Below are 15,164 nucleotides of genomic sequence, written 5' to 3'. Positions count from 1 at the left end.
CAGCACTTTTTTGGACATGTCATATTTTGACATTTTTGCCATACTATAGCCTTGCTTTTTTGGTCATTTTTTCAACGTGCAAAATTATGGTGTTTTTGTCCCTTTTTGCAACTTTCTATGCTATGTTGTATTTTGAAACACTATTTAATGTGATTTAATGTGGTTTTCAGCATTTTTTGCGATATGCCATATTTTGACATTTTTGCCATACTATAGCCTTGCTTTTTCGGTCATTTTTTCTACATTGCCAAATTATTTTGTTTTTGTCCCTTTTTGCAACTTTCTGTGCCATGGGGTATCTAAAAAGGCCCTTTTATGTGATTTAATGTGGTTTCCAGCACTTTTTGGGATATGCAACATTTTGACATTTTTGCCATACTATAGCCTTGCTTTTTCGGTCATTTTTTCGAGATGCAAAATTATGGTGTTTTTGTTCCTTTTTGCAGCTTTCTGTGCTATGTTGTGTTTTTAAACACTATTTTATGTGATTTAATGTGGTTTTCAGCACTTTTTAGGACATGTCATATTTTGACATTTTTGCCATACTATAGCCTTGCTTTTTCGGTCATTTTTTCGACGTGCAAAATGATGTTGTTTTTGTCCCTTTTTGCAACTTTCTATGCTTTGTCATGTTTTTGAAGGCTATTTTATGTGGTTTAATGTGGTTTTCAGCATTTTTTGCGATATGCCATATTTTGACATTTTTGCCATACTATAGCCTTGCTTTTTCGGTCATTTTTTTCTACATTGCCAAATTATTTAGTTTTTGTCCCTTTTTGCAAATTTCTATGCTATGTTGTTTTTTGAAACGCTATTTAATGTGATTTAATGTGGTTTTAAACACTTTTTAGGACATGTCATATTTTGACATTTTTGCCATACTATAGCCTTGCTTTTTCGGTCATTTTTTCGACGTGCAAAATTATTTTGTTTTTGTCCCTTTTTGCAAATTTATGTGCTATGTTGTGTTTTGAAACGCTATTTAATGTGATTTAATGTGGTTTTAAACACTTTTTAGGACATGTCATATTTTGAAATTTTTGCCATACTATAGCCTTGCTTTTTCGGTCATTTTTTCGACGTGCAAAATTATTTTGTTTTTGTCCCTTTTTGCAAATTTATGTGCTATGTTGTGTTTTGAAACGCTATTTAATGTGATTTAATGTGGTTTTAAGCACTTTTTGGGACATGTCATATCTTGACTGACACAGTGTTGAAAAAGCATCCAAAAACTGTCCCGAAATACATGAAATAGAATGTTGAAAAAAATGACCAAAAAAGCAAGACTATAGTATGGCGAAAATGTCAAAATTTAACATGTTCTAAAAACAGCTGGAAATCGTAGAACAGCCTGTCAAAAAAAGGCCAAAAACTTCATGAAATAACACCATAGAATGACTTTTTCATACTATTTCGGTCCACCATGAATTTCTTGACAAAAGTCAAATGAAAACCAAATCCAGGGTTGAATTGTTGTTTCTACCTTTAATGAGCCAAAACTCAAAGCAATAAATTACAAGAAATCTGGATAAATAAATATGTAGCTATTTATGCATCAACTTCATTTTCATAAACAGTGCCTTGACAAAGACCAACAGCAGTATGAAAACAGGTTTAAAAAAAAAACAAAAAACAACTTCATGGCAAATCAGACAAAACGACAAATTCTGGCGTCCCAGACGAGATGACTACATTTATTTCCAGTTGACATCTTGAGTTTCAATAGACCTCATTAAAATGTACAATTTTAACTTCTGGATCTTGTTCATTCATCCGCTCTTTTAATCCTCATGTTGTAATATATTGTCTTATTAAAACATCAGCAGGTGTCTTTTTCACCTCCAGTTTAACTATGAACAAAGTTAATCTTTCAACAGTCCATACAGCAGATTTTAAGAGCAGTGGGATTCCTAACCAGAGGGCACAGCATCAGTACAGTACTGCAGAAGTAGAGCGTCCAAAAGGAAGATAAAAAAACATAACTGACTGTACACAGGAGGTGGATGACGCCTCTGGATCTGAAAAGTGAAACTCGTGAAAGTGCCTTAAATCTACATTCTTGCTAATGGCCAGCAGGGGGCGACTCCACGGATTGCAAAAAGACATAAAATAGTAAAGAAGTCAGTGAGAAAATTATTTTACTTCTCACTTGATTTATTACCTCAGTGAACATTTTCCAAACAAGTTTATGGACTTCATCTTTGATTCAAGTCTTCAATACAGCATGATGTTGATTTTGTAAATAATGGTCCCATTCAGAATATAATATAAAGCGGGGTATTTTTCAGGATGTGGAAACCTCTACATCAGGTTAGAGATGAAGCAATGTGCATACTCAAAATCGTTCAATTATGGTCATTTATAGCTCCAAAACAAAAGACGGCAATGGCTGAAATGCCAAACTTCAAGGTTTCAAAACAGTAGTTCATAACCCAAAGGATGATGTCACAGTAGCTGCGTCCAGTTCTTCTTTTCAGTCTGTGCTCGGTACTGAAGGAGTGCCGGTTTAAAACGTGACTTAATTAAAATCCTTCCTGTCAGGTCCGAGTGTCACTGCAGCCGCAGGAGTATCAGGTCCACATCCAGTGAGCTGCTTTAACGGAAACATTTCAATGTTTACTTGTCAGCAGCTTTAAAGCCCCGAAACCTTTTTCTTCCGAGCAGCCAGCATCTCGTAGAACGGGTCTTTGCTGATAGCAGCTCTGCAGGGGGAAAGAGGAGAGTTAGAGAAAAGGTTTCATGCTGATCATCGTACGGCAGACAGTCAAGAGTTAAAATGTGGCTCACTTGATGCTGTTGATCCATTCATCTTTCTCCTCTGCAGTCGGGGCAGAGATTCTATAAAAAGTATGGTTTCCCTCGACGACGCGTCCATCTGCCTCAGTTTTGCAGGCTTTGATCACCTGATCTTTGTGGTCCGAGATGAAGAGCTCAAAGCAGTTCTGATGAATTAAGCAAAACACACAAACACACATAAGCAATGCTGCTTTTGCAGCTTTCTATGCTATGTTGTGTTTTGAAACACTATTTTATATGGTTTAATGTGTTTTTCAGCATTTTTTGCGATATGCCATATTTTGAAATTTTTGCCATACTATAGCCTTGCTTTTTTGGTAATTTTTCCACATTGCCAAATTATTTTGTTTTTGTCCCTTTTTGCAAATTTCTATGCTATGTTGTGGTTTGAAATGCTGTTTTATGTTATTTAATGTGGTTTTCAGCACTTTTTGGGATATGCCATATTTTGACATTTTTGCCATACTATAGCCTTGCTTTTTTGGTAATCTTTCCACATTGCCAAATTATTTTGTTTCTTTCCCTTTTTGCAACTTTCTGTGCTATGGCATGTTTTGAAACACTGTTTTATGTTATTTAATGTTGTTTTCAGCACTTTTTGGGATATGCCATATTTTGACATTTTTGCCATACTATAGCCTTGCTTTTTCGGTCATTTTTTACCACATTGCCAAATTATTTTGTTTTTGCCCCTTTTTGCAAATTTCTATGCTATGTTGTGTTTTGAAACGCTATTTTATGTGATTTAATGTGATTTTCAGCACTTTTTGGGATATGCCATATTTTGACATTTTTGCCATACTATAGCCTTGCTTTTTCTGACTTTTTTTTCGAGATGCAAAATTATGGTGTTTTTGTTCCTTTTTGCAGCTTTCTATGCTATGTTGTGTTTTGAAACTGTATTTTATTTGATTTAATGTGGTTTTAAGCACTTTTTGGGATATGTCATATTTTGACATTTTTGCCATACTATAGCCTTGCTTTTTTGGTAATTTTTCCACATTGCCAAATTATTTTGTTTTTGTCCCTTTTTGCAAATTTCTATGCTATGTTGTGTTTTGAAACGCTATTTTATGTTATTTAATGTGGTTTTCAGCACTTTTTGGGATATGCCATATTTTGACATTTTTGCCATACTATAGCCTTGCTTTTTCGGTCATTTTTTCGACGTGCAAAATTATTTTGTTTTTGTCCCTTTTTGCAACTTTCTATGCTATGTCGTGTTTTGAAACGTTATTTAATGTGATTTAATGTGGTTTTCAGCACTTTTTGGGATATGCCATATTTTGACATTTTTGCCATACTATAGCCTTGCTTTTTTGGTAATCTTTCCACATTGCCAAATTATTTTGTTTCTTTCCCTTTTTGCAACTTTCTGTGCTATGGCATGTTTTGAAACACTGTTTTATGTTATTTAATGTTGTTTTCAGCACTTTTTGGGATATGCCATATTTTGACATTTTTGCCATACTATAGCCTTGCTTTTTCGGTCATTTTTTCGACGTGCAAAATTATTTTGTTTTTGTCCCTTTTTGCAACTTTCTATGCTATGTTGTGTTTTGAAACGCTATTTAATGTGATTTAATGTGGTTTTCAGCACTTTTTGGGATATGCCATATTTTGACATTTTTGCCATACTATAGCCTTGCTTTTTCGTTCATTTTTTCCACGTTGCCAAATTATTTTGTTTTTGTCCCTTTTTGCAAATTTCTATGCTATGTTGTGTTTTGAAACACTATTTCATTTGATTTAATGTTGTTTTCAGCACTTTTTGGGATATGCCATATTTTGACATTTTTGCCATACTATAGCCTTGCTTTTTTGGTCATTTTTTCGACATGCAAAATTATGGTGTTTTTGTTCCTTTTTGCAGCTTTCTATGCTATGTTGTGTTTTGAAACTGTATTTTATTTGATTTAATGTGGTTTTAAGCACTTTTTGGGATATGTCATATTTTTGACATTTTTGCCATACTATAGCCTTGCTTTTTCGGTCATTTTTTCGACGTGCAAAATTATTTTGTTTTTGTCCCTTTTTGCAACTTTCTATGCTATGTTGTGTTTTGAAACGCTATTTAATGTGATTTAATGTGGTTTTCAGCACTTTTTGGGATATGCCATATTTTGACATTTTTGCCATACTATAGCCTTGCTTTTTCGGTCATTTTTTCCACGTTGCCAAATTATTTTGTTTTTGTCCCTTTTTGCAAATTTCTATGCTATGTTGTGTTTTGAAACACTATTTCATTTGATTTAATGTGGATTTCAGCACTTTTTGGGATATGTCACATTTTGACATTTTTGCCATACTATAGCCTTGCTTTTTTGGTAATTTTTCCACATTGCCAAATTATTTTGTTTTTGTCCCTTTTTGCAAATTTCTATGCTATGGCATGTTTTGAAACACTGTTTTATGTTATTTAATGTTGTTTTCAGCACTTTTTGGGATATGCCATATTTTGACATTTTTGCCATACTATAGCCTTGCTTTTTTGGTCATTTTTTCGACATGCAAAATTATGGTGTTTTTGTTCCTTTTTGCAGCTTTCTATGCTATGTTGTGTTTTTAAACACTATTTTATGTGATTTAATGTGGTTTTCAGCACTTTTTGGGATATGCCATATTTTGACATTTTTGCCATACTATAGCCTTGCTTTTTCGGTCATTTTTTACCACATTGCCAAATTATTTTGTTTTTGTCCCTTTTTGCAAATTTCTATGCTATGTTGTGTTTTGAAACACTATTTAATGTGATTTAATGTGGTTTTCAGCACTTTTTGGGATATGCCATATTTTGACATTTTTGCCATACTATAGCCTTGCTTTTTCGGTCATTTTTTCGACGTGCAAAATTATTTTGTTTTTGTCCCTTTTTGCAACTTTCTATGCTATGTTGTGTTTTGAAACGCTATTTAATGTGATTTAATGTGGTTTTCAGCACTTTTTGGGATATGCCATATTTTGACATTTTTGCCATACTATAGCCTTGCTTTTTCGTTAATTTTTTCGACATGCAAAATTATGTTGTTTTTGTCCCTTTTTTGCAGCTTTCTATGCTATGTTGTATTTTTAAACACTACTTTATGTGATTTAATGTGGTTTTCAGCATTTTTTGCGATATGCCATATTTTGACATTTTTGCCATACTATAGCCTTGCTTTTTTGGTAATTTTTCCACATTGCCAAATTATTTTGTTTTTGTCCCTTTTTGCAAATTTCTATGCTATGGCATGTTTTGAAACACTGTTTTATGTTATTTAATGTTGTTTTCAGCACTTTTTGGGATATGCCATATTTTGACATTTTTGCCATGCTATAGCCTTGCTTTTTCGGTCATTTTTTCGACGTGCAAAATTATTTTGTTTTTGTCCCTTTTTGCAACTTTCTATGCTATGTTGTGTTTTGAAACGCTATTTAATGTGATTTAATGTGGTTTTCAGCACTTTTTGGGATATGCCATATTTTGACATTTTTGCCATACTATAGCCTTGCTTTTTCGTTCATTTTTTCCACGTTGCCAAATTATTTTGTTTTCGTCCCTTTTTGCAAATTTCTATGCTATGTTGTGTTTTGAAACACTATTTCATTTGATTTAATGTGGATTTCAGCACTTTTTGGGATATGTCACATTTTGACATTTTTGCCATACTATAGCCTTGCTTTTTTGGTAATTTTTCCACATTGCCAAATTATTTTGTTTTTGTCCCTTTTTGCAAATTTCTATGCTATGGCATGTTTTGAAACACTGTTTTATGTTATTTAATGTTGTTTTCAGCACTTTTTGGGATATGCCATATTTTGACATTTTTGCCATACTATAGCCTTGCTTTTTCAGTCAATTTTTCCACATTGCCAAATTATTTTGTTTTTGTCCCTTTTTGCAACTTTCTATGCTATGTTGTGTTTTGAAACGCTATTTAATGTGATTTAATGTGGTTTTCAGCACTTTTTGGGATATGCCATATTTTGACATTTTTGCCATACTATAGCCTTGCTTTTTCGTTCATTTTTTCCACGTTGCCAAATTATTTTGTTTTTGTCCCTTTTTGCAAATTTCTATGCTATGTTGTGTTTTGAAACACTATTTCATTTGATTTAATGTGGATTTCAGCACTTTTTGGGATATGTCACATTTTTGACATTTTTGCCATACTATAGCCTTGCTTTTTTGGTAATTTTTCCACATTGCCAAATTATTTTGTTTTTGTCCCTTTTTGCAAATGTCTATGCTATGGCATGTTTTGAAACACTGTTTTATGTTATTTAATGTTGTTTTCAGCACTTTTTGGGATATGCCATATTTTGACATTTTTGCCATACTATAGCCTTGCTTTTTTGGTCATTTTTTCGACATGCAAAATTATGGTGTTTTTGTTCCTTTTTGCAGCTTTCTATGCTATGTTGTGTTTTTAAACACTATTTTATGTGATTTAATGTGGTTTTCAGCACTTTTTGGGATATGCAACATTTTGACATTTTTGCCATACTATAGCCTTGCTTTTTCGGTCATTTTTTCGAGATGCAAAATTATGGTGTTTTTGTTCCTTTTTGCAGCTTTCTATGCTATGTTGTGTTTTTAAACACTATTTTATGTGATTTAATGTGGTTTTCAGCACTTTTTGGGATATGCAACATTTTGACATTTTTGCCATACTATAGCCTTGCTTTTTCGGTCATTTTTTCGAGATGCAAAATTATGGTGTTTTTGTCCCTTTTTGCAGCTTTCTATGCTATGTTGTGTTTTGAAACAGTATTTTATTTGATTTAATGTGGTTTTAAGCACTTTTTAGGGCATGTCATATTTTGACATTTTTGCCATACTATAGCCTTGCTTTTTCGGTCATTTTTTACCACATTGCCAAATTATTTTGTTTTTGTCCCTTTTTGCAAATTTCTATGCTATGTTGTGTTTTGAAACACTATTTAATGTGATTTAATGTGGTTTTCAGCACTTTTTGGGATATGCCATATTTTGACATTTTTGCCATACTATAGCCTTGCTTTTTCGGTCATTTTTTCGACGTGCAAAATTATTTTGTTTTTGTCCCTTTTTGCAACTTTCTATGCTATGTTGTGTTTTGAAACGCTATTTTATGTGATTTAATGTGATTTTCAGCACTTTTTGGGATATGTCATATTTTGACATTTTTGCTGTACTATAGCCTTGCTTTTTCTGTCATTTTTTCGAGATGCAAAATTATGGTCTTTTTGTCCCTTTTTGGAACTTTCTATGCTATGTTGTGTTTTGAAACGCTATTTTATGTGATTTAATGTGATTTCCAGCACTTTTTGGGATATGCCATATTTTGACATTTTTGCCATACTATAGCCTTGCTTTTTCTGACTTTTTTTTCGAGATGCAAAATTATGGTGTTTTTGTCCCTTTTTGCAGCTTTCTATGCTATGTTGTGTTTTGAAACTGTATTTTATTTGATTTAATGTGGTTTTAAGCACTTTTTGGGATATGTCATATTTTTGACATTTTTGCCATACTATAGCCTTGCTTTTTTGGTAATTTTTCCACATTGCCAAATTATTTTGTTTTTGTCCCTTTTTGCAAATTTCTATGCTATGTTGTGTTTTGAAACACTATTTAATGTGATTTGATGTGGTTTTCAGCACTTTTTGGGATATGCCATATTTTGACATTTTTGCCATACTATAGCCTTGCTTTTTCGGTCATTTTTTCCACGTTGCCAAATTATTTTGTTTCTGTCCCTTTTTGCAACTTTCTATACTATGGCATGTTTTGAAACGCTATTTTATGTGACTTAATGTGGTTTTCAGCACTTTTTGGGACATTTCATATTTTGACATTTTTGCCATACTATAGCCTTGCTTTTTTGGTAATTTTTCCACATTGCCAAATTATTTTGTTTTTGTCCCTTTTTGCAAATTTCTATGCTATGGCATGTTTTGAAACACTGTTTTTTGTTATTTAATTTTGTTTTCAGCACTTTTTGGGATATGCCATATTTTGACATTTTTGCCATACTATAGCCTTGCTTTTTCGGTCATTTTTTCGACGTGCAAAATTATTTTGTTTTTGTCCCTTTTTGCAACTTTCTATGCTATGTTGTGTTTTGAAACGCTATTTAATGTGATTTAATGTGGTTTTCAGCACTTTTTGGGATATGCCATATTTTGACATTTTTGCCATACTATAGCCTTGCTTTTTCGTTCATTTTTTCCACGTTGCCAAATTATTTTGTTTTCGTCCCTTTTTGCAAATTTCTATGCTATGTTGTGTTTTGAAACACTATTTCATTTGATTTAATGTGGATTTCAGCACTTTTTGGGATATGTCACATTTTGACATTTTTGCCATACTATAGCCTTGCTTTTTTGGTAATTTTTCCACATTGCCAAATTATTTTGTTTTTGTCCCTTTTTGCAAATTTCTATGCTATGGCATGTTTTGAAACACTGTTTTATGTTATTTAATGTTGTTTTCAGCACTTTTTGGGATATGCCATATTTTGACATTTTTGCCATACTATAGCCTTGCTTTTTCGTTCATTTTTTCCACGTTGCCAAATTATTTTGTTTTTGTCCCTTTTTGCAAATTTCTATGCTATGTTGTGGTTTGAAACGCTGTTTAATGTTATTTAATGTGGTTTTCAGCACTTTTTGGGATATGCCATATTTTGACATTTTTGCCATACTATAGCCTTGCTTTTTTGGTAATTTTTCCACATTGCCAAATTATTTTGTTTTTGTCCCTTTTTGCAACTTTCTATGCTATGTTGTGTTTTGAAACGCTATTTTATTTGATTTAATGTGGTTTTCAGCACTTTTTGGGATATGCCATATTTTGACATTTTTGCCATACTATAGCCTTGCTTTTTCGGTCATTTTTTCGACATGCAAAATTATTTTGTTTTCGTCCCGTTTTGCAAATTTCTATGCTATGTTGTGTTTTGAAACGCTATTTCATTTGATTTAATGTGGTTTTCAGCACTTTTTGGGATATGCCATATTTTGACATTTTTGCCATACTATAGCCTTGCTTTTTCGTTCATTTTTTCCACGTTGCCAAATTATTTTGTTTTCGTCCCTTTTTGCAAATTTCTATGCTATGTTGTGTTTTGAAACACTATTTCATTTGATTTAATGTGGATTTCAGCACTTTTTGGGATATGTCACATTTTGACATTTTTGCCATACTATAGCCTTGCTTTTTTGGTAATTTTTCCACATTGCCAAATTATTTTGTTTTTGTCCCTTTTTGCAAATTTCTATGCTATGGCATGTTTTGAAACACTGTTTTTTGTTATTTAATGTTGTTTTCAGCACTTTTTGGGATATGCCATATTTTGACATTTTTGCCATACTATAGCCTTGCTTTTTCGGTCATTTTTTACCACATTGCCAAATTATTTTGTTTTTGTCCCTTTTTGCAAATTTCTATGCTATGTTGTGTTTTGAAACGCTATTTTATGTTGTTTAATGTGGTTTTCAGCACTTTTTAGGACATTTCATATTTTGACATTTTTGCCATACTATAGCCTTGCTTTTTTGGTAATTTTTCCACATTGCCAAATTATTTTGTTTTTGTCCCTTTTTGCAACTTTCTATGCTATGTTGTGTTTTGAAACGCTATTTAATGTGATTTAATGTGGTTTTCAGCACTTTTTGGGATATGCCATATTTTGACATTTTTGCCATACTATAGCCTTGCTTTTTCGTTCATTTTTTCCACGTTGCCAAATTATTTTGTTTTTGTCCCTTTTTGCAAATTTCTATGCTATGTTGTGGTTTGAAACGCTGTTTAATGTTATTTAATGTGGTTTTCAGCACTTTTTGGGATATGCCATATTTTGACATTTTTGCCATACTATAGCCTTGCTTTTTTGGTAATTTTTCCACATTGCCAAATTATTTTGTTTTTGTCCCTTTTTGCAACTTTCTATGCTATGTTGTGTTTTGAAACGCTATTTTATTTGATTTAATGTGGTTTTAAGCACTTTTTGGGATATGCCATATTTTGACATTTTTGCCATACTATAGCCTTGCTTTTTCTGTCATTTTTTCAACATGCAAAATTATTTTGTTTTTGTCCCGTTTTGCAAATTTCTATGCTATGTTGTGTTTTGAAACGCTATTTCATTTGATTTAATGTGGTTTTCAGCACTTTTTGGGATATGCCATATTTTGACATTTTTGCCATACTATAGCCTTGCTTTTTCGTTCATTTTTTCCACGTTGCCAAATTATTTTGTTTTTGTCCCTTTTTGCAACTTTCTATGCTATGGCATGTTTTGAAACGCTATTTTATGTGATTTAATGTGATTTTCAGCACTTTTTGGGATACGCCATATTTTGACATTTTTGCCATACTATAGCCTTGATTTTTTGGTAATTTTTCCACATTGCCAAATTATTTTGTTTTTGTCCCTTTTTGGAACTTTCTATGCTATGGCATGTTTTGAAACACTATTTAATGTGATTTAATGTGGTTTTCAGCACTTTTTGGGATATGCCATATTTTGACATTTTTGCCATACTATAGCCTTGCTTTTTCGGTCATTTTTTCGAGATGCAAAATTATGGTGGTTTTGTCCCTTTTTGCAGCTTTCTATGCTATGTTGTGTTTTGAAACAGTATTTTATTTGATTTAATGTGGTTTTAAGCACTTTTTAGGGCATGTCATATTTTGACATTTTTGCCATACTATAGCCTTACTTTTTTGGTAATTTTTCCACATTGCCAAATTATTTTGTTTTTGTCCCTTTTTGCAACTTTCTATGCTATGTTGTGGTTTGAAACACTATTTAATGTGATTTAATGTGGTTTTCAGCACTTTTTGGGATATGCCATATTTTGACATTTTTGCCATACTATAGCCTTGCTTTTTCGGTCATTTTTTCGACATGCAAAATTATTTTGTTTTTGTCCCTTTTTGCAAATTTCTATGCTATGTCGTGTTTTGAAACGCTATTTTATTTGATTTAATGTGGATTTCAGCACTTTTTGGGATATGTCACATTTTGACATTTTTGCCATACTATAGCCTTGCTTTTTTGGCAATTTTTCCACATTGCCAAATTATTTTGTTTTTGTCCCTTTTTGCAAATTTCTATGCTATGTTGTGTTTTGAAACGCTGTTTTATGTTATTTAATGTGGTTTTCAGCACTTTTTAGGACATGTCATATTTTGACATTTTTGCCATACTATAGCCTTGCTGTTTCGGTCATTTTTTCGACGTGCAAAATTATGGTGTTTTTGTTCCTTTTTGCAACTTTCTATGCTGTGGTGTGTTTTGAAACGCTATTTTATGTGATTTAATGTGGATTTGAGTACTTTTTGGGATATGCCATATTTTGACATTTTTGCCATACTATAGCCTTGCTTTTTTGGTCATTTTTCCACATTGCCAAATTATTTTGTTTTTGTCCCTTTTTGCAACTTTCTATGCTATGTTGTGTTTTGAAACGCTACTGAATGTGATTCAATGTGGTTTTCAGCACTTTTTGGGATATGTCATATTTTGACATTTTTGCCATACTATAGCCTTGCTTTTTTGGTCATTTTTTCCACATGCCAGATTATGGTTTTTTTTGTCACTTCTTGCAACTGTTTTAGCTATGGCATATGTTGAAAGGCTGCCATACAGGTTGCCATGCTATAGTATTGCATTTTGGGTTGTTTTTTCAACATGCTATATCATGGTGTTTTTGGCCATTTTTGCAAAATTTTATGCTATGGTGTGACTTGCCATACCATTTTAGGTTTTTTTCATCTTTTTTTGGGAAATGTAGTAATTTGCCATTTTGCCATGCTATATTATGATGTTTTGGGGTGTTTTTGCAAAGAAGAGAACAAGGGGAGAAAGAGCTTACCGGTTTCTTGGAGTCATCAACTTCCCTGATACTCAGATTTTCCAGTGGAATAATTCCTCTGGGTTCTTTATCCTTATAAACAGTGGAAAGAGACAATAAATTACAATGTGAGAGGTCTAAGTACTTAAGCTTACACACAACAATTATCAGACATCACTTCTTTTGTCTGGCAAAACAAAAATGACGTACTGTTGTGTATTCAAAGTAGTAGAGGCAGTTATCTGTGAGGATGAACCAGCGTCTCTTCCATGTCTTAACTCGTCCTCCTGAGGAGAGATTACAGGTGAGCTATGCCTTCAGTAAAGAAACACACAACTTGCCTTCTAGACTTCATGTGATGACAGCAACACTCTGAAGCACACTGACAGCACAAATCAGCAGGTTAAGCATAGAGCCTACTGATCGCAAAGCTGAGGTTAAAATTTGGGTCAGTGGCCAGCAGTTAGAGACAAATGTGAAACGACTTTTTTTTCACATTATGGCTTAACACTGTACAGCCAACAGATGAGCTTTCATTAAATCATTTTGTGATGTGGGGATAAATGCACACAGCCAGTGGGAGTAAAAGGCAGGGAGGGCAACAGCTCAAAAGCAAAGCAGTGCATTGAAGCTGGAGAGATTAATGGTACGTACCTCCTGGAGTCAAAAATCCATGAAACACAAACAAACAAGAAGAATGTCAACAGAAGAATATCATGAAAATACAACCCAAGTCTGTCGTCCTCATGTCAAAGATGCTGTTACACATCTAGTCCAGTAGAGGGCCTTTCGGCTGACAGTACTAATAACAACAGGATCTCGGCTCAATGAACTGACATTAAAATGAAATCTTTCACACCACATGGATGCACATACCGAGTTTCAGTAGCCAGCCTTCTCTGTCCGGGTTGAAGAAGGTGTGTGTGAGGTCGTTCCCGTCATCCTCTGGGATTTTAAAGGGTTCATTCTTGATGCTGTCGTACAGGTTCTACAGAGTGAGGGAGACAGAGATGATAAAGAGTTATGGAAAGTACATTTACTGAAGTACTTGTTCTTTACTTGAGTATTTTCATTTTATGTTTAAAATTATACAACTCGATTCTAATTGAAAATATTTCCCATGCTGTTCCTGGTGGACAATAAAATGCCAAACTCCCTTTGAGAAATATGCACAATTTTTTGTGAGTATCAGTATCATACAGTATTATTATTATTATTGTTATTATTATTATTATTAATGCTTGAATAAAGATTTCTTTGTCATGCAACATTTGTTATTGTTCAATGTGTTTATTCACCAGAGTGCACTGATCATCGACTGGACACATAGTGCGACTTCACACAATTCATCAAGGCAAATGACAGCACTGTGTTTTTGTAGTAGTACGTTTGTTTGTATAACAACAGAGTACACTTTGTCACAGTCCAAATAAATCACAAAGGGGAAAGTCATATGAAAACAAATGTCTCTCACCCTGAGTAGCTCCTCCGGCAGGTCTCCTCCATCGTTGATGCCTCTGTTCATCGCTGTGAATCTCTGAACGGAGGGTTTGTCTTTCACGTTAGGATTATGTAGACTCGTGTTCAACATGATTACAGCAAAGGACAATACGTAACAGGTATCTGTAAAAGAAGACAAGGTGAGTTTGTGTACTTTTTCAGGAATTGACCACTAAAATGACCAGAGTTTAACATTTCTCAGAACTATTAGCTAATTTTAGTCATTAAAATTTTTGACATGCAAAGCTCAGAAGACATTTGCTCTGACTGATGTGACACCAGATAATGAATTTAATGTACAATCACTGTGCATTAGAAATTATTTCAACTCGCTTTTGCAATTTGTACTTTCTTTGTACCTGTGGTTTTTATGTTTTTTTTTCTGTATATATATGTATATAGGGACGTTTTTGTGGGAAACAATAAAACATATTTTTATAAATAAATAAATACATTTCAACATTAGAAGAGATAAAATCATCTGTGTGTCTTTGTGATTGAGTCTGAACAGGGACTTTTTGTGAATAATAAAGCTGACTACTGAAAATTAAAAATATATAAATAAATAAATTCTGTTCTTACTTTTTGTGTCTTACTCAAAAAAGAAAAAAGGCAAAAATACTGTGACTGTAAACTTGTTTTTTTCTATTGGCTTTCTTATTCCCCCTGTTGAACACAAAAACACGTGTACCTGTGCTCTGAAACACTCCGGGGTTACAGCGACAGTATCGCAGGGCGAACGCCTCCATCATGCGGTCGATCTTCTGAGCCTCGCCAGGCAGCCTGAAGCTCCACAGGAACTGCCTGAGAGCCTGAACCAGGTTCAAGTCTGTGAACTCGTGAAGCTCCAGGAAGGCGTGAAGAACCTCGATATTGAAGTCATCTCTGCACGACACAAACGCAATCCCACACAAACCCACACACACACGCACGGGGAGACAACAGAAGGACAACAGGATCAAGAACTAAATGCAGCTCTTTTTAGCTCACTGAGCTGGCAGCTACAAGAGCTGGATGAGATGTAATGAATCAGATAAAAACAGATT

The 15,164-nt window shown here is 33.5% G+C and overlaps 1 protein-coding gene across 1 annotated transcript in view; it reads right to left on the bottom strand.

The window, feature by feature from the left end:
• Positions 1-1,465: 1,465 nt before the first annotated feature.
• The window catches only part of cyth1b (cytohesin 1b), a 31,102-nt gene continuing 17,403 nt past the window's right edge, over positions 1,466-15,164 (bottom strand). The window contains 8 exon segments of the mRNA XM_088070098.1: positions 1,466-2,637; positions 2,639-2,702; positions 2,788-2,942; positions 12,640-12,711; positions 12,829-12,905; positions 13,495-13,606; positions 14,093-14,241; positions 14,810-15,003. Coding sequence (XP_087926224.1) covers positions 2,617-2,637; positions 2,639-2,702; positions 2,788-2,942; positions 12,640-12,711; positions 12,829-12,905; positions 13,495-13,606; positions 14,093-14,241; positions 14,810-15,003 — 844 coding nt within the window. The 3' untranslated portion in view covers positions 1,466-2,616.

This window comes from Plectropomus leopardus, chromosome 19 (assembly GCF_026936395.1).
Source record: "Plectropomus leopardus strain MGB_pleo_1.0 chromosome 19, ASM2693639v1, whole genome shotgun sequence".
NCBI classification, from domain to species: Eukaryota; Metazoa; Chordata; class Actinopteri; order Perciformes; family Serranidae; genus Plectropomus; species Plectropomus leopardus.
This window is presented reverse-complemented; position numbering and strand designations above follow the sequence as displayed.